Raw genomic sequence first — 21,199 nt, forward strand, 5'->3', positions numbered from 1 at the left:
CTTTGATGGCATGCACTGCTCCCTCACTCAATAATAATAATAATAATAATAATATAATAATAATAATAATAATAATAATAATCCTTTCTACTAAAGGCACAAGGTTTGAAGTTTGAGGTAAGTTGATTACATCAACTCCAGTTATCAACTGGTACTTATTTTATCGACTCATGAATGATGATAGGTTAAAGTCGACCTCGGCGGAATTTGAACTCAGACATTAAGACAGACGAAATAACGCTAAGCATTTTGCCTGGCGTGCTAACGATGCTACCTGTTAACAACAACAACAATAACAACGACAACGACAATAATAATAATAATAATAATAATAGAAATATTATTTATGAATGTCTTTTCTATGTACAAAATAGAATAATCTGCGAGCAGCTTACTTTCGAAATATTTCTAACCTTTACGTATGCAATAGCAACCTGGCAATTTATCTTCATCTTTACTTCCATTATCTACGCTGTTTCTTCACTCGGTGTCCTGTGTGTGTGTGTGTGTGTGTGTGTGTGTGTGTGTGTGTGTGGTGTGTGTGTGTGTGTGTGCGTGTGTACGTGTGTGTATGTGAATGTGAGTGCGAGTGTGCGTTTGCGTCGCGCGCGTGTTTTAGCCATTCTAACAATACACACACATACACACAGACACACACACACACACACACAACACACACACACACACATACACACACACACACACACACACACACACACACACACACAAACGAAAATTGCTTTGTAGGAAATGTGGAGATGTATTGAGATATACAGATATGGAGATAATTTATTCTCAAGTGCAGAATTATGCATGAACGGCGTAAATAGGATAATATCCTTATATTACAGAAAAAAAAATTGTCAGCAGCCAGCCATGAGACTCGAACTCATATCTCTGGGATTACCGGTCAAGTGCTTTCCATGGTATTTGTTAATGCTCGAGATGACATTCGCATCAGAAAAGAAACGTTTTAGTATTAACATATTTAATGCCTAGGGTACTTTTAAGGTAGCTAGAAATAAGTATGCTGTGGGGATAAAAAAAGTAAGATAGACAACTCCGATCATGTTTTGGTTTTATTCTAACCTCATTAACGAACTGAAATCTGTATTGATTTATTTTATTATATATATTTTTTATTGAAACCTATTATTTTTAGTAGTCCTGGCCTTAAGATCCTATTCAAATTCTTAGGACCGTCTCTATTTGCAATCACTTTAATTTTGTTTTTGTTGTAAAATATACGATTTTCCCTGTATCTGTTTTATTTTATTTTATTTTATTTTATTTTCCACACAGAAATCTTTTAATTTCAGAAGTAAAATAACAACATAATGAAGACAGAGAGCTGCTTACAATGAGAAAAGGGATAAGATTAGTAACGTTTATATATTTCGTGCCTGAAAGTATATGAAGGTCGTTAAACTTTTTCCTTTTCACATTGAGAAAAAGTTTTCTGTTTTCACTATTTTGTTATTTTTCTTTTGTGTCACAATGTTTCAAGCAACTTACAACGCACTTCTGTACGATTCCAATTGCTTATCCTTAAGAACCTATTCAAACACTTCTGCAAATTTCTTTTAAAAATGCAGTAAAAAGTGATATGATGAAGAGCTAGCGTCTAATTTTTGCTGGTCGATTGACAGTATAGAAAGAAGCTCCATTGACGATATTTTTTTTTTTATGTAGGTGAAGGGACATTTTTCTGCACGCACACAAGGATCCGGCTGGGTGAGCCAGCGGTGGAAGTAGAAATTGTAGAAGCAAACAACAAAACAAGAAACAAACAAATAAAAACAAAACAAAAAAGAAAACAAAAACGAAAATGTGATGCTGGATAAATGTCAAAATGCTTTCGCATACGTAAGGATAGATAAATTAAGTAATATATAAAAAAAATTGTTTTCTTTCTTCAACTATGAATTCTCGGCAGCATTATAGGTTCTGTAAGTTGGGTTTCCTGGCTGGAATATTGGTTGTTCTTCATCAGCTGTGTCAGCGGTGACGTTGTTATGCACAGACGTGGAACTCACTTGTCTTGCTTGGGGACGGAGTTTACGTGTGCGTGCCAATTCGATGATGATTGCCAGCAAAAGCAGTAAAAGACCAGCTTCGACAATAACAATTATCCAAACTGGACTGAGCGAAGTTTCTGCAAAAAAAAAAAAGAGAAGTTTAAAATAAAGAAAACACATTCCTTATTTTACCTCAGTTCATTTTTACTCTTTTATTTGTTTCAGTCATTTGACTGCGGCCATGCTGGAGTACCCGCCTTTAGTCGAGAAAATCGACCCCCAGGACTTATTCTTTGGAAGCCTAGTACTTATTCTCTCTCTCTCTCTCTCTCTCTCTCTCTCTCTCTCTCTCTATATATATATATATATATATATATATATATATATAAGACTATTGAAAAGGTTGCAAGACGCATCGAAAATTTTAGGAAAATAAAAATAAGGAATAAGTGCAAATTTTACCGGTGAGTGTGTTAAATTATAAGGCACAAAAAGAAAATGACTCTCCTTAGACACAACAGAATATGCTTCAACACACGAACTTACATAAAGAATCTTGCAAACCAAATCCCAAAACGAAATATATATATATAGGGTGCATGTATATATGCAAAAATGAAAATAACACTGACATCTCATTTTAACAGATATATTTACCCAAATTGCATGAAAATAACTTCAAATATTAAATAGTAAATTTATTCAATAAAATCGCCATTGGTTTCAACCACGGCCTCCAGACGACTTCGGAATCTTCCGCAACTCTTCTGGACGGTCTCCTTGTTTAAGTTGGTGAATGTTGCCATAATCCTTGCCTTCAGTTAATCTTTGGTGTTACAAGGAGTTTTGTTGGTTTCTCGTTCAACTGCCTCCTACACATAATAATCAAAGGGGTTGCAGTGTGGAGAGTTAGGTGGCCAGATGTTAGTGGTGATGTTGTCACAGAAATTGGCTGACAGCATGGCTGGGTTCTCCTGCTTGTGTGGCATGGTGGAGAATCCTGTTGCTAGACATAGTGTCAACTGACAGCGACCCTCTTGACGCAGCGCAGCACTATCACCTTCAGGCACTTGATGTAGGCATCCGTGTTGAGTTTGAGGCCGTGTGTGAAGATAAATGGAAGCATAACGTCGCCATCACTAGTGATCACCCCAGACACCATGATATTGACTGGATGTTTGATTTTTATTACTCTCAGTGCGTGTTTTGGGGACACGGCAAGCCAACGGTTGGTCTGTGTGTTCAGCATCAGATCCTGGCAGAAATTTTTCTCGTCTGAGAAAAACCAAAACGTGTTCGGTTGGAAGGGATGCTTGAGTTTGTTCAAAAGCTTCGTAGTGCGGTCTTTCCTCTTGTCCTCGATAGCCTGGGATAAAAATTGGCCCTTTCTCATCTTCCATGGGGAATGCCGAATGTCTTCAAGTACTACCTACCTGATAAGAAACTCAGACATTCCCATGTCTCTGGTGATGGACCTGATTGACTTGGAGGGATCGTTGTCAATCATAGCCAGCATTTCACCAAAAAATTCAGGAGTTCTTTTCTTATCAGAACGATCAGAGCAAGATTTCCGACCTGTCGCACCTTCATAATCACCATTAGACTCATCCAACATTTTCTAAATCTTCTGCACTGTCCTCATATTGACACACAAACACTCTGAAATGTTCGTATTGGAGCATCAGGTGCGAATGCTAAACAGTACAGCATGTCGTTTCGAAATTTCTGGCAGAGTGAATTGTGTCATGGTGCTGTTTTTCTTATAGAAAGTGCCCAACTAACCCTATCGTACTGCTTAATTGACAAAATCAAAAATAAACTATGTGCATAAAATGGTGACAATTTACCCATTGCATTCTGTATATGTATGTATGTATGTATGTATGTATGTATGTATGTATGTATGTATGTATGTATGTATGTATGAGTGTGTGTATGTATGTATGTATGTGGTATGTATGTATGTATGTATGTATGTATGTATGTGTATGTATGTATGAGTGTGTGTATGTATGTATGTATGTATGTATGTATGTATGTATGTATGTATGTATGTGTGTATGTATGTATGTGTGTATGTATGTATGTATGTACGTACGTACGCATGTATGTATGTATGTATGTATGTATGTATGTATGTATGTATGTATGTATGTATGCATGTATGTATGTATGTATGTATGTATTTGCTTCTGGAGAGTAGAAAGAATCCGTTGTAACTGAGAGGTGTCAACCTATCAACCGAATAGTTGGAGTAGCAGCAGTGATTGCTTGGATCGGATTCTTTTATCTTTTTTCTCGTTTCAGTCATCAGACAGTAGCCAAGCTGGGACAACGCCTTGAAGAATTTTAGTCGAACGAATCGACTCCAGTACTTAATTTTTTCAAAGCCTAGTCAAGCGGTGCTGTGACACAAATACAGACACAGAGATTCTCTCTCTCTCTCTCTCTCTCTCTCTCTCTCTCTCTCTCTCTCTCTCTCTGTTACACACATACACACACATGCATGTGTGTGTGTGTATACGATGGGCCTTCTTTCAGTTTTAGTCTACCAAATCCACCCACAAGGGTTTGATCAGCCCAAGGTTATTGTAGAACGGGACTGAACTCAGAACCATGTGATTGGGAAACAAACTTCTTACGACACAGCCATGTTTGAGGGTTTTTCAAATTCTTAATTTAACGATCTATATTTCTAGTTCCTTTCCACCAGAAACGAAGGCGTGTGGTTTTAAGAACAGAGTAGTTAGGATGTTGTGACATTAATGCCTTTCCCAATGTATTTAACGATGTATTTGAGAAAGAAAATAGCTACAACTGGGGACTGAAAGTGGTTCGCAGATTCGGTTCGCTGCTACCCAGCCTTGTACTCCATCGCATTCGCCACGTTGTATTAAGTAGTAAAAGTACATCCATGTCTATACTAACCAACGAGCCAACCAACCAACCAACCAACCAACCAACTGCTTAGATTCTGTAGGATAGTAATAGTGATTCCTAGTACATATTAGTCATATGACACGATCACATCAGTTATAAATATACCCTTAGTTTATAGTGATACTCCCATCCTCAAATTTCTTCAAACAATCATTTGTAACTGTTCCATCATGTGACAACCTTCAAAAGTAATGGCTACTTTTAATTTTCAATTTTCCTTAATATCGTCTGGCTATTTGTTTTTTGCAAGAAGCCTTTTCTGTTATATAATGGAGCACACAAGAGAAAAATATTTATGAAGCTCATCAACAGATGGTGCAGATAATTCTTTTTATCATATTGTTATCTCGCTAATTATATATCAGGAAGGTGACATACTTAGTAGCGTTTTCATTAAAAGAAAAAAAAAAAAAATTAGCCGCAGGGATAATAACATTCTTGTCAGTCGAGATTTATTAAACTCCAACTAAATCCCCTTCTTCAAATTTGACCTCAATATTGTATTAGGGATATGTGTAGCGAGAACTATTTTCATAAAAATGAATACTAGCGATGAATAGTAAGTAACCACACACATTAGATAAGGTGAATTAATAGAAACTTATTCAGATATTGTCTTTCTATTTCGTGTAATATTCAATACAAGTTAAAGACCAAACTCTAAACTAAATGGAAACTTTTGTGACTTATTCTGTCCTCCTTCAAAAGCAATCGTAATTCTGTACAAATAGAATTACATTTACAACGTATCAAAATATAGGCGCAGGCATGGCTGTGGGGTAAGAAGCATGGTTTTAGGTTCAGTCCCACTGCGTGGCACCTTGGGCAAATGTCTTCTACTATAGTTTCGTGTCGAAACTATAGTACTTAAGATGGTAGACGGAAACTGAAAGAAGCCTGTCGTATATGTATATGTATGTGTGTGTGTGTGCATCTTTGTATATGTGTTTGTCCCCCACCACCACTTGACATCCGGTGTTGGTGTATTTACGTCCCCTCAGCTTAGCGGTTCAGCAAAAGACACCGATAGAATAAGTACCAGGCTTAAAAAAGTTCTGGGATTGATTCTTTCGGTCAAAAATTCTTCAAGGTGATGCTCCAGAATGGCTGCAGTTTAATGGTTGAAACAAGTATAAGATAAGATATATAAAATTTTAGTTTAGATTAGCCATTATATTTTACTTGATTCAGTCATTGGACAATAGCCATGCTGGGGCACCGCCTTGAAGTGTTTAATGGAACAGATGAACCTCTATCTCTTATTATAAAAGGCAGATTTTATCTGCCTCCCTTTGGGAGTTATACAAATCTACAATATAGGATTTCTTCAATTACAATTTACCTAGCATTTTTAAGAGTACAATGCATCGCGTCATGCCAGGTCCAGTTTTTAAAATTTAAACTCCAATTAAGCAAAATTTACAGAAAACTCACATTCTGGTGTGTGTGTCAAATGCTTTTCTTAGTCTGGTTTACACCACACGCAAACGCACACACACAGTGGGCAACGAATAAAATGAAAGTAAATAGCGACAGAGTAATAAAATGAAAGTAAATAGCGACTGAAAGTATTCTGTCTATGACGCTGATAGATACATGAGTAAAATGTATGGGAAGCTAAGAGCTAAGAGTGAGTGAAAATGTTCTTGGAAGAGAGTAAATAGCGAGAGAGAGAGTGATTTGAGGAAGACTTTACATTAAATAACCGTAGTGGCTTGTGTTAGTAATAAAGTAAACATACACTCATACATACATACATACATACATACATACATACACACACACACACATACACACACACACATACATACACACACACATACATACATACACACATACTTACATACATACATATACATACATACATATACATACATACATACACACACACACATACACACACACACAGTATTGAAGCTTGAGAACAATCAGATACATTTGCAACACATCTGTTGAAAATATTATTGTTCACACACATACATATACATATATACATACAGACAGACAGACAGATAGACACACACACACACACACACACACACACACATGATCCAGCATGGCCACAACCTCAAGGCTGAAACATATAAAAGAATAACAGAATATAAATGTGTGCAAAGTACAAGAAATATTAATGCAGTATATGGGGATTGGACAATAAGCGTAAGGCAGCGTCAATGGTGGTTCCAGAAATCCCGAGCCATAAACTACAGCCTAGAAGACGAGCCTCATCCTGAAAGATCTGTAGAACTCGACAAGGACATCCTGAAAACCCTGGTGGAACAAAATCTCATCGTAACTGTTGAGGAACTAGCAGAGAAGCTTGGATTTGGTCATTCAACCATTCATTGAGACCTGTGTGCTATCGGAAAAGTCAGCAAATTGGGTCAATGGGTTCCTCACGAACTTTCCGAGTCTAATTGCATGCAGAGAGTGAATGTATGCTTTTCTTTGCTGTCACATCTCACCACTACTGCGCTATGTATATCTATATATATAAAACTGTAGTTGTGTGAGTGTCTGTCCCTTCGATTTAGATTCCTAACTACTCCCACATTTTGCGGTGCAGTTTAACCAAATTCGGGTAGCTTATAGTCGTGATTCATATCGAGCCCGTCTGAGTATTAGCGCGCGTCTACGATGAGTCTACGATTTTAAAAATAATTTAACATCATTTTTTATTCCATTTTAATGCATAATTTTTCGTGTGTCGATGGCGGCGGAGTTGGCGTCCAAGCTCACACCTGCACCTGTGGGGAAGGGAGTGTAAGGAAATCAACGTCGTAATGCGTTGTCAAGGAGACCAGCGTTCTTTTTGAACAACGACTTCATGGCTTGAAGACACCAAAACAGAAATGGCTAAGAAAGTGTCTACATGAGTCTACGATTTAAAAAAAAATTTACCATCGTTTTTTTTCCATTTTAATGCATTTTTTCGCTATTATATAAGGTAAGTAACTCTCTAAAAATGTCTACGATGAGTCAACGATTAAAAAAAAAATTTACCATCATATTTTTTTCATTTTTAATGCATTTTTTGCTATTTTTTGGCTATAACTCTCTAAAAATGCTTATATAGTTATTTCCCTTACAAACCCGAGCAACGCCGGGCGATACTGCTAGTCACTTAATATTCTTTAAAATCCGGTGCTTATTCAATCGGTCACTTTTTGATGAACCGCTTGGTAATGGGGACGAAAATAAACCAATACCGATTGTTAAGCTGTTGGGGACTAGATACAAACGAGATCACACACACACACACACACACAGACACAGACACACACACAGACACACACAACACACACACACACACACACACGCACGCACGCATGCACGCACGCACGCACACATACAACAAGCTTCTACACATTTTCAGTTTATCAAGGCATTGGTCGGCCCGGGACAATAGTGGAAGGCTTTTGCCCAAGGCACTTCGCAGTGGGATGATCCTGAAACCAGGTTGTTGTAAGGCGTGCTTCTTAACCACACAGTCCTGCTTGTACATTGTATAAAAATATTTCTGTTCGAGAAAACACAAAGTTAAATTTTGACAAGGTGGGTTTAGAGCAGGTTGTCCTATTATATTACTGTCCTATTATATTACTGGTATTTACTGAAATGCGCTGCAAAGAAAAACGAGACCCGGTAGCGTTTGCACTTAGAACTGGCGAATTTAAATACAAGTCATCTAGTTTTGTGTGCTACTGCTCTTGTTTTCAGCTCTAATACTAATGACTTAGTAATTTCTTTTTACTCCTTCATATATAGTAACCCCAACAGTGTGGAGGCGCAATGGCCCATTGGTTAGGGCAGCGGTCGTAAGAACGCGGTTTCGATTCCCAGACCGGGCATTGTGAGTGTTTAGTGAGCAAAAACACCTAAGCTCCACGATGCTCCGGCGTGGGGAGCGATGAACCTCGCTGTACTCTTTCACCACAACTTTCTCTCACTCTTTGTTCCTACTTCTGCCACGAAGCACAGGAACCATGGTGTAACCCACTATAGTGTGGTAAAACTTTCAGAGTAAAACAATGGACTAACTCTGTTACCTCTTTTTGTTTTAACGGTAAATATTCGAATTTATTTATGGATAGTAAAATAGTGTTTTGCTTTCGTATACTCAGCCTGTAAATAGAAGTTCTATTCTGCTCTTTTTTTTTTATGTGACAGCAAAACTAGGTATTCATCACATTTATTATAAAGTTAGCTAATTCAGACAAGCCAGAGAACAGGGTAAAATGCCACAGAGATGGCATTTTTACCTCTGTTCACATGGCATTAGTCGGTCCAGGATGGCGAGCTGGCAGAAACGTTAGCACGCCCGCCGAAATGCGTAGCCGTATTTCTTCTGCCGCTACGTTCTGAGTTCAAATCCCGCCGAGGTTGACATTGCCTTTCATCCTTTCGGGGTCGATAAATTAAGTACCAGTTACCCACTGGGGTCGATATAATCGACTTAATCCGTTTTTCTGTCCTTGTAAGTCATCTCTGTGTTTAGCCCCTTGTGGGTAGTAAAGAAATATATATTGTAGAAGAGGCTCTTGCCCAGTAGCACTAAACCCAAAACCAAGTGGTTGCGAAACGAACTTCTTTACCACACAGCCACGTCTGCGCCTATCATAAATTTAAAAAGAAATATTTAATGATTAACAAAACTATAATAAGGGTTTTCGTCTGATTTATACCGTGTGTCAACTCCTTATCATCTGTAAAAATAGCATTACAAATACCAGTTTCAAATTTTGGCACAAGGCCAGCAAGTTTAAGGCAGGAGATAAGTTGATTACATCGACCTCCCCCGCCCAGTACTCAACTGGTACTTATTTTATCGACACCGAAAGGATGAAAGGCAAAGTCGACCTCGGTGGAATTTGAACTCAGAACGTTGCGGCAGACAAAATGCCGCTTAGCATTTTGTCCAGCATGCTCATGATTCTGCCACCTCACCGCTTTAATAACAATATTTGTATCATTACGATTTACGGAATTGGAAAAGAAATGTTTGAGGTTTAAAACAATATTGAAATCCTGAATGTTACTTACTCGGTATATCTGCTTCAACCAAATCGTCATAGTCGTAGCCAAGAGCGTGTGAGTGAGCAAACATCATGAAGTTCTTTTCTACTGGAAAGAACGGCACCATGTTGGCCATTCTACCGTGACCCGGCGGGGCTTCAAATACTGGCAGCTGTCAAAGAAGAGAAATAGTTACATAAAATTTTAAAACTTATATAGAAACTTTAATATTATGTGGTGAATATTTTGTTTACGGCGGTGTTGATGATGGCTACAGAAGTATAAAATGTTTATGGTTAAAAGAAAAACCCAAACACAAACATGCAAAAGACCCTCTCCCCACCAAAAACAAAAACAAACTACATCTGGTAAATGTTTAGGAAATTTCTTTAAATAATAATCTTAGTTTTTATCCTGTTGCCCTATAATAGAAAAACATACAAAGTGTGTGTATTAAAAATGTGTGTATTAAAACGGCTCTGTATTAAAACTGTAAAAAGGCTGACTGTTTTTCACACAGATATGCGTACGTGGTTACATACGTGAATAGATAAAAGTTGGCACTGTATGTAACAAATACACTGAATAACTTATGGAATTCTCATTACTTCGTTGTGCTGAATACAAATGCTCGCACGATTGTAGTTTCAAGATGCCTGGCCTGCACTAGATATGATGTATTACATCAAACGAGGGGGTGTTGAAAAGCTCCTGGCTTTAGGTAAAAGAAAATGCAAGAAGATCCGTTAATTATGAATTTATTCAACATATTCCTATCTCAGATTCACACATTTATTGCAGCGGTCCTGGGCCTTTCGTGATACACTTAAAGCCAGAAACTTTTCAATACCATTTCATATATGAAACATTAAAATGGTGCCCTACAAATCAAGGGGTTGCAATATTTAAATTTCACAATTATACACCCGTTTGCATAAACAAGATGTGCATAGGATAAATAGTTTCAGATTTTAGCACAAGGCCAGGAATTTAGGGGGAGGGGTAAGCCGTTTATATCGACCCCAAGTACTAGACTGGTACTTAATTTTATCGATCCAAAAGGATGACAGCTAAGTTGGCCTTGGCGGAATTTGAGCATAATGACAATGGTTTTAAATTTTGTTAGAAGACCAGCAAATTTAGAGGAGTGGGAAAAGCAGGTTGCACCGATCTCAGTGCTCAACTCGTATTTATTTTATCGATTCCGAAAGGATAAAAAGCAATGTCGACCTCAGCAGAATTTGAACTCGGAACGTAAAGATCCGAAGGAAATACAGCTAAGCACTTTGACCGACACGCAAACGATTCTGTCAGCTTGAGGTCTTCGTGCATAGTTTTGAGTGAAAAGTTCAAAATGTCAGAATCTTGTCGACATATCACAAAATATTTAATTTCTACTATATACTACTTAACGGATAATCTTCAGGATTTTTTCCCAGAACAACAGGTTCTTCTGCTCTCATTGTTTTATTCATTCTTGCTTCCGTCTGTGGGGACTTATTTATAAATTTACGAGTTAATTCCTTTGCACTATTTCTTACACACCGATCGAAACAAAGGAAAGTGATATCTTGCTCATGATGTGTATCTGAGCAGCAATAACTCATAAATTAGTATTGTAGATGTCTCTTTGAAGATCAAGAAAACCTAATGAGTTTTTTTTTTATTGTTCACAGTAGCATAAACAAATAAATAAATAAATTATAAATGCATAAATGCATTATAAATGCATTCTTTAATTCATTCACCATGCTCCACGGGGCTAGAATACTTTCAGAATTAAACAACCTTGAACAAGAAGAAAGATGTTTTAAAAGTCGCAATTGTTGAAGCTTTTTTAAATGATTTGCATACAGCTATTATTTTGACACTAATTTCAAACCAATAAAAGTTTGAATAAAAATGATTTTCTGCCTCTTGAAAACATTGAGAGTGGAGGCGCAATGGCCCAGTGGTTAGGACAGCGGACTCGCGGTCGGAGGATCGCGGTTTCGATTCCCAGACCGGGCGTTGTGTGTGTTTATTGAGCGAAAACACCTAAAAGCTCCACGACCTCCGGCTGGGGTTGGTGGCGACCCCTGTTATACTCTTTCGCCACAACTTTCTCTCACTCACTCTTCCTGTTTCTTGAGCAATGCTGCGATGGACTGGCGTCCCTTCCAGCTTGGGGGAACACATACGCCAGAGAAATCGGGAAGCCGGGCCCACGAGCCTGGCTAGGCTTGAAAAGGGCGCAAAGAAAGAAAAGAAGAAAACCTTGATAAGTTTTAGGTATACAGTGCTGTTTGGGAACAAAAAAATATGTCACTGTTATCCACAATGTGAAGATATGTAATTCGATTCAGAGACAGACACATATGGAGAGAGGATTACCGGATCTCGAGCCCATGTTCATATTGTTGCGTATCAGATTAGCTGGTTCCATAACGAACAATGTAGAAGCCTTACCCAAAAGATTTAAATCATGATTGACTAAATCCTCCTCCTCCTCGTCACCGTCGAGAAAATAATATTTCAGCTAGGAATCGAAACAATATTTCTGCAACTCTCTTATAATTTTAACATATTACACTTACCTCTGAGAAAGCTGGTTGGTTTTCTCTGATCCAAATTTCCAGAGTTTTATCTATGAATGCATGATGAAGCTGGAAAACAGGGTCGAATGCAGCTGTAACCAATTCCGAAAATGTTCCATTCATGAAAGCATGGACCTGAGAAAAGAGATGTTTCAAAATTATAAACAGACAAAATGAAGCAAAAAACTTTACTCGTGGAACAAATTAAAAATAACAGAAAGAGGAACATTTTGTTCCAAAGTGCTGTTCGTTGCTTTTGAAAATATGCTGACCGCTTTCATTTTTTGATCACCTTATTCATAATATCTTGGGTTGGAAATTAATAAGTTGAATATCCAGAGCGTGACCACAATGCGCTGGAGCTCATACGGAAATAACTGTCTGAGACCTTTATTTAAATATCGAAATTACACTTTCGAATTGCTCGTTATATGGTAGCTCTATCAACTAAGGGGTGGAGGCGTATGGCCGAGAGGTTAGAGCAGCGGACTCGCGGTCGAGGGATCGTTGGTTCGAATCTCAGACCGGGCGATGTGTGTGTTTATGAGCAAAACACCTAAGCTCCACGCGGCTCCGGCAGAAGGTTATGACGAACTTCTGCTGACTCTTTCTCCACAACTTTCTCTCACTCTTTCCTCCTGCATCTTGCAGCTCATCAGCGACGGACCGGCGTCCTGTCCAGGTGGGGAACCTATACGCCAAGGAAACCGGGAAACCGGCCCTTATGAGCCAGGCATGGCTCGAGAAGGATCAAACAATATCAAGTAGGACTTCTGGATACTTGCTCAGTTTAGGCACCTTTAAAAGTCTGTACATACTCATTAGAGAAAACAGGGCCCCATATTTTCCAAAAGATTTGACACCACCCATGCTGTTAACTGAAAAAATTTAACAAAGCATTTTCCACTGTTATTTCTACTTCGTAGAAGAACGTTGTGAATAAAAGAAATGTCTTTCTTGTGAATATTTTGTTATACTTTGAACCATCGAGGAAAAACCGAAACCATGATCTAGAAATTTTGTTGAATCCGAAATATCTACCGCACAGACTTCATTTGTCATAAAACTTTAAAAAATCTATCATAACACGCGAATTAAAAACTTATCATAAAGAGCAAACTAAATTATTAACAAAAGAAATATTTTTAGTTATCGGCGAAACTGTTATCAGATAAGATTATTTTATAAAAGAATGAAATAGACCAAACTCACGTTTAAACGAAAACATGCACGTACTTAGCCACATTAAAGGTGCTGATGTTATTAGTTTGCCACTACAACGATCAGATTTATAGTCTTTTATTATAAGCTACTTTTTAATAACGAAGGAAAACTTGAGAAGTGAGAGCTGTCTTTTAATAAAGGAAGAATTAATCTGTGAAGTAGTCAATTAACTATACATAATTTACGATGTATACTAACACACGATACACAGCAATTTACCATAGATTAAATTTATGTTCAAAGAAAATACAAGACAAAACGTCATGAATGCAGTAAGATAAAACATCAATAGCTTGAAATATGTAGTCCGTTTTAGACAGCATAAATAACAGAAGCGAAGGTTTTAGACTGAATATGTACCGTAAAGAAAACCGGAACAAGCCGTGAATTCATGGATGAAAGCAAGCTTCAAAAAGAACATTAAAAACTGGAACAAGAAGCGACATTTAAATACTTTTGCTAGCTCGCCAAAGAAAACCTAAAGAGCAAGAAGAAGATAAGATAAATGAAATGTGGGAATGGTGAATTTATAGTTCATAAAAACACCCGTACAACTAAAATAAATAAATAAAAACCGTAACGTCAAAAGAAACTTCATTAACTGCTTGAAAACAACTTTAGACTGTTAAATCATTCACTTGTCTATTATTACTGTGTAACAGACGTTCAGTAAATATTTAGAAAACTATTTGAATTATATACAAAAAGAAGTATTTCAAATTCTGGTAATCCTACAATACGAATAAATCTGGTTTAATAAAGAATACTGACATGTTTTATCATACGACTTGGTAACAATAAAGGAAGTTGGAGAAGGAAAGAAGGAGACGGAAAACATGCACACACACAACACACACACACACACACACACACACACAACACACACACACACACACCACACACACACACACACCATATCTAAACGGACGGCACCAAAAATGACTAAAAGTTCTAATGAAAAGCTGCATAAGACGGATGAATAACAGACAGGAATAGTTAGTCATCATAAGTCAACCTCTGAAGTGTATACAATACTCTGTCGAATTGAAACATCCATAAGGTGATTCGACCACTACGTTTACCTGTTGAGAATTAGTCGATGTACTTACGGTTCCATTGCAATGTAATAAAATATTTAAGTTATGATCTCTTTTGGTGAAAGTTACCTTTTTTCAAAGAAGTTTACCTGGTGAGTCCTGATGGTGAGGAGATAACTTTCATCAGAACACGCGAGAAATTAGATACGGCTGTCAAAAAGAGATTGATCGAAAACTGCTAGACCTGAAAATTGGAGATATCTAGAATTGACAATCTGCCAGTTTGGCATCATTACATCACCGCTGTCATCAATTAACTGAGAAACATTACCCTCATTTCAGACACGTCACTATTGAAATTTTTATCTTCAGCTGACTTCAAATCATCATGTGAAGACGTTTGATTAAATTTAGCTTTGATATTCATTAGAATTTTCTAAAATTATCTTTGACTTTTTTCTTTTTAAGCGTTTGTTTGGGGTGAGGTCGAAAAATTGGTGGAAAAATCGTTAAAATAGCAAGTAAGATAGTAACTAAAATAGCAACTAAGTACGTGAACAGACATTTGTAAAGAGCTTTTTCCTGAACCAACGACCTGTCTTTACTCTAACTGACCAATCTATTAAAATTTGACCGAGTTATTATATGGGGGTCTCTTCAATTCCTGTTATGTGGAGAATTTGGTTGAGCATCAAGTCTGGAATTCCTAGTGAACGAAGAATACGGTCCAAGCGCGTTAATCAATGAAATCCAAGTTGAGAAAGAAACATTGGTCATTAGTTAAAGTGCAAAGTAGCAGCTGTATTCAACAAATCAAAATGTCTTTTTTGCTGAATGGTAAAATGACCAGAAATCATCTGAACTCACCAAAAGAGCAAGTTTAACTACCAGACTTTAACAATTCGTTAATACAAAAAGTTACTGCGAGACTATAAATCACTGTTTAGGAACTGCATTATAAATCAAACATATCCGCAACTGCCGAGGAAAAAGGATAATTAGTTGTTTCCTACAAATATAGTTTGATTTAATCACATATTTGATTGTACATAAGCATTTTAATATTCTGATTAAATATTACCTGTCAAGTTGATGGCGTCTCAGAATTATTTAGATTTTAAATATTTTTCTTTCTTTTGGCTCCAGAATATATGTTTAATTGTAAATATTTAAGCTTGTATGCTGTACAATAAAATAAATAAGTTACAGTAAGGCTAAGTTTACACTGACAAACTCTAATGAGCGTGAACATGCCTGGTGTTGTCTCCCTTATTTGCCGAAAGAAAAGGATAAAAGATTAATATTAGACACGAAAAAATATTTTTATTTCACAGCATATCTAATCCAACCCCAATTTTTTTTTTATATTTTAAACATTAAGTTCCCCACCCACTTAACAAATCAATATTCCTTCCTCGATTAGTTTCAAATTTAGTATATCAAATTTATTAATTAAAAACAGTTTGTACGTGTTATCCTATACAAAAATTGCTTAAGCTTTGTAATCTCAGATTATCTAGCTTAAAACTAAAGTAGCTACTTTCTTGGCATGAATTACTGACATACAACAGAAGACAAAATACTATTATCTATCACATAACTTGGACGTTACCATGAACATAGAATTTTCTAGATTTAGTACGACAACACTTCCCATATGTACATAAATATAGTAAATTTCACAATACATAATATATTGGCTTCGAATTTTGGCACAGGGCCAGCAATTTTAGGGAGGGGTAAATCAGTCACATCGACCCCAGTTTTCAACTGGAACTTATTTTATCGACTTCCAAAGGGCGAAAGTCAAATTCACCTTGGCGGGATTTGAAGCTTTTTGTCGGCTTGTTAACGATTCTGCCAACTCGCCGCCTTATTACAATACATAAAATATTAAGGTCAGTAGTTCATCCCTGGACAATACTATTTCCCAGATAACTTACTACAAACAAAAACAGATAATATTCAAACCACATTTAACGAAGTAGTGAATGACTTCACACGAACAACTAATTACACAAGTTGGCAGTGAAATAATTTTAAATCAATTTTTGAAATGTATATGATGAAATTAATGCCGAATTAAAATTTCAAAGAACTCGAAGAACAAGGTAAAAATTATTATCTCGTTCAGAGTACTTGTATATCAAATACCATGCATTTAAGCTTAATAAGTAAATTGAACTAGTAGCTTGGTTGTTTCTATGAAACACATAAACAGGAAAACATTAAACCAACGGCCCGACACGTCTGTGTTTCTAGCGATTATATTGGTAAAGGTTAATATGTTACTGCCGTCACTATGTATCTGCTGTGCCTATACATGTGTGTAAGTTCGTATATCTATCTATCTATCTATCTATCTATCTATCTATCTATCTATCTATCTATCTATCTATCTATCTATCTATCTATCTATCTATCTGTAAAAAAAATATAACATGTGACTTCATTGACCGAGGCAACCGTGGTCTTTTCCGTAGGCTTTTCTTTCCACGGGTAAACCTCACCTGTCCTTCCCTTTACACCTTATATTGACATTTCTGTGATAACGATCCCTATTGATCGATTTTTTTCTTTTTCCTTTTATTTTTATCAGCCCCACATTTTCTTTTGCTTTCCTCTTTCTTTCCTTTTACGATCCCCTTTGATGGAAAACCAAACCCCCTTTTTTTATCCCCAAAAAGAAAAGATCTACCTTGTAATTTGTCCCGTCTGTGCGCAGCCCTGTGTGGCTAATAAAGAAACATATCTATGTTTGTTTAAGGTATTTTGGGTAAAAACCTCGTAATGCGCGTTTAAGAGCTCCTATGCTGTCACGTGGCTACCACATGTTATTATACCTCAGGGTATTATTTCTAGGTATGAGTATATATACGGAACTCCTTTCTGCGTAGGATTAAGAAAATAATGATAATATATCACGAGGATGAAATTTAACAAGCTTTAATAGTGGAATCACGACGTACGTTTCTACACCTCACATCAACTTTACGTTTCCGGGCTCATATTCTTATAGCATTCTCTCTTTCTCTCTCTTTTACTTGTTTCAGTCATTTGACCGCGGCCATGCTGGTGCACCGCCTTTAATCGAGCAACTCGACCTCGGGACTTGTTCTTTTGTAAGCCCAGTACTTATTATATCGGTCACTTTTGCCGAACCGCTAAGTACCTGGGACATAAACACACCAGCATCGGTTGTCAAGCAATGCTAGGGGGACAAACACAGACTAACACACGCATATATATATATATATATATATATATATATATATATATATATATATATATACGACGGGCTTCTTTCAGTTTCCGTCTACCAAATCCACTCACAAGGCTTTAGTCGATTACATCGACGCCAGTGTTCATCTGATACTTATCTTTATCGACCCCGATATCGTTTAGTTAGCTGAACTATGATACTTTCACTTCATCAGTATGGAAACAGACAAGTGGTTCAGTTAGCTAAGTAATGTGTGAAAATTTACATGAGTATTACTGTCCATGAATACATTATATGTTTTTTTACTTTGAATTTAATTCAAGTTCTTATTGAGAGAATTGAAGTCGGTCGCTAACAAAGCAACAAGACTTTTTGAATTAAGGGAGTTCTCCGAGTTTGTAAATATGTGGTTGACTTGGTGTGTTGGTTAAACTATCGATGCATAAACCCAAGTGTGTACCTCTATTCACATAAGAATCTCACACAGAGAATTTTTGGAATGTCTTACAAATCTTCACTGTGCCACAAATAGATTGGATTTAGAGACCCCACGTCAGTTTCTTTTGCTCTTTCTCAGAGAAACTAAGTATTTCAAGGTTTTTGTGCAAATTTGTTGGTACGTAAACTAATGCACCTATGCAAACGAGAATTCATAGTCAGAGTACAAGAGCTATAAGTTCTGCATTAATTCGTCATAAATGTTCTCTTTTTCTTGGACTTTAGATTGCACATTCACATTTGCTTGGCAGCTGACCTCTACAACAGTGTATGGCTTCTGTTCTCTGTCCAACAGAACAATATCAGGTCTGATATATTTGCACTGAATTGATGTTTTTATTAGGGTTTTCCACCACTATTCTTTGTTTTTAAAGGTATGAATACTGCTGGTTCTGACATGTCTTTGATGGGTATCCCTTCCTGCGTATAGCAGTGTAATATAGTCTTTGCAACTATATCACACATTAAGGGCAGGTAGTATTTCGTAGACGTTTTGGGAAAGCTGCTGATGATATGGGTGATATCTTCCACAGTGGTATAGCAGAGCTGACATTTTTTTAGCACAACGTGGAGGTTTGGTGGTATCTCTGTCCCTTTTGTTTATCAGGAATTTAGTAGCTATCTCCTGTTCCTGAATAGCGAAGGCATATCCTTCTAGGTGGGATGTAATGTATCTGTCGCAGGTCCAGGTGAGACCACCTTTCGTGTCAATGCCGATTTTGCTCTCTAGCTTACGCGACATGTACCCATGTATTGCTTTGTGTATTGCTGATGTTTGCTTCTCCTCCAAGCTTCTGTTTAGGTAGACCAGTCCAGCGTCCTTTGGGTCGCATGAGAGAATTTTATTCTAAGAGTACCTGCACAGTAGTTATCCAACTTTGAAGATGTTGCTCTCACTTTTGAGTATGCATAAAGTATACTCATTTCTTTCTTTACTGTTCAGCATGTGTTGTCTGAGTGATACAATGCGACATTCAAAGGCTGTTTGGAATAGCCTTATGATTCTACTGCCATCATTTCATCTCACATAAACCCTATCAGTGTCATTGTTGAAATGGAATTTACCGGTGGTTGTCAGTACCTTTTTGATTTTGATGACCAAACTGCATGTCTCATCGAATGTCCAATCCATTTTCCCAAATCTTGGTACCAGCACTGGTACTGCAAGAACATTGTGAGATATGGTCTTGTTAAATGTTAGATAGCTATGAGTTCCATATTTTCCGGAGTCTACAGAAGTACTCTTTTGTTATTCTGGCTTTAGTCTATAATACGACTCCAATGTATGTATGTATGTATGTATGTATGTATGTATGTATGATGTATGTATGTATGTATGTATGTATGTATGTATGCATGTATGTATGTACGTATGTATGTACGTACGGATGTATATATATAAAATACAAAATGGGACAAGAATACAAAACATCCGGACAACCAGGTGATACAAAAAGGGACAACAAAACATCCAGATAGACGAATCAAAGAAAACAAGGGCGGGTAATTCGAAGTTTTCTATCTTTCTATGTATGTATGTATGTATGTATGTATGTATGTATGCATGTATGTATGTATGTATGTATGTATGTATGTATGTATGTATGTATGTATGTATGTATGCATGCATGTATGTATGTATGTATGTATGTATGTATGTATGTATGTATGTATGTATGCATGCATGCATGTATGTATGTATGTATGTATGTATGTACGTATGTATGTATGTATGTATGTATGTATGTATGTATGTATGTATGTATGTATGTACGTACGTACGTATGTACATATATAAAATACAAAATGGGACAAGAAAGCAAAACATCCGGACAACTAGGTGATACAAAAAGGGACAACAAAACATCCAGATAGACGATACAAAGAAAACAAGGGCGGGTAATTCGAAGTTTTCTATCTTTCTATGTATGTATGTATGTATGTTGTATGTATGTATGTATGTATGTATGTATGTATGTATGTATGTATGTATGTATGCATGCATGTATGTATAGTGCATCGGACAAAATGCTTAGTGGCAAGGTGGTCCTTGGTGACCTGGATTATTTTCGGCATCCCTTTTGTTCTTCTGGAAGCAGATTGTCTCCCGCAAGGGACGTAAATATTTTCCCTGTGAGTATGCCAGTTAACATTTTCCATAAGAGGTTAAGACAAACAATGGGTCGGTCATTGCCAACCTCATTGCCCTTTCACCAATCTTTCATCAATAATGTTGTCTTTCCCTCTACAATTCATTCCGGAACTGCATTACTCTGTAGGCAATTGTCCAAATTGCAACGCAATTAGCTTGTGTGTTGACCTAAACCACCTGAGCCTCTTAGCCCTGAATTCTGTCTGGTCCTGCTGCTTTCCAGTTTGGCAGTTTATTATTGCTTATCCTCTGCTGTCCATAATGTTTTTCTTAATGCAAACCCTTGTGGTTAATAAAGAAATCATCATCATCATCATCATCATCATCATCATCATCATCACCACCACCATCATCATCATTACCATCATCATCATCATCACGACGACGACGACGACGACGACGACGACGACCACGACCACCACCACCACCACCATCATCATCATTATCATCATCATCATCATCATCATCATAATGTGATAAAGTGGAACGTATTTTATTCAATTAATTCTTTTCAA

At 37.0% G+C, this 21,199-nt stretch overlaps 1 protein-coding gene across 1 annotated transcript in view; it reads right to left on the bottom strand.

Annotated features, from left to right (window-relative positions):
• Positions 1-323: 323 nt before the first annotated feature.
• The window catches only part of LOC115219783 (tyrosinase-like), a 50,811-nt gene continuing 29,935 nt past the window's right edge, over positions 324-21,199 (bottom strand). The window contains exons 3-5 of the mRNA XM_029790038.2: positions 12,551-12,685; positions 10,002-10,146; positions 324-2,155 (exon numbers count right to left, since the gene is read on the bottom strand). Of these exons, the coding sequence (XP_029645898.2) occupies positions 1,920-2,155; positions 10,002-10,146; positions 12,551-12,685 (516 nt within the window). The 3' untranslated portion in view covers positions 324-1,919. The remainder of the gene's footprint in view (positions 2,156-10,001; positions 10,147-12,550; positions 12,686-21,199) is intronic.

Source organism: Octopus sinensis, linkage group LG15 (genome assembly GCF_006345805.1).
Source record: "Octopus sinensis linkage group LG15, ASM634580v1, whole genome shotgun sequence".
NCBI classification, from domain to species: domain Eukaryota; kingdom Metazoa; phylum Mollusca; class Cephalopoda; order Octopoda; family Octopodidae; genus Octopus; species Octopus sinensis.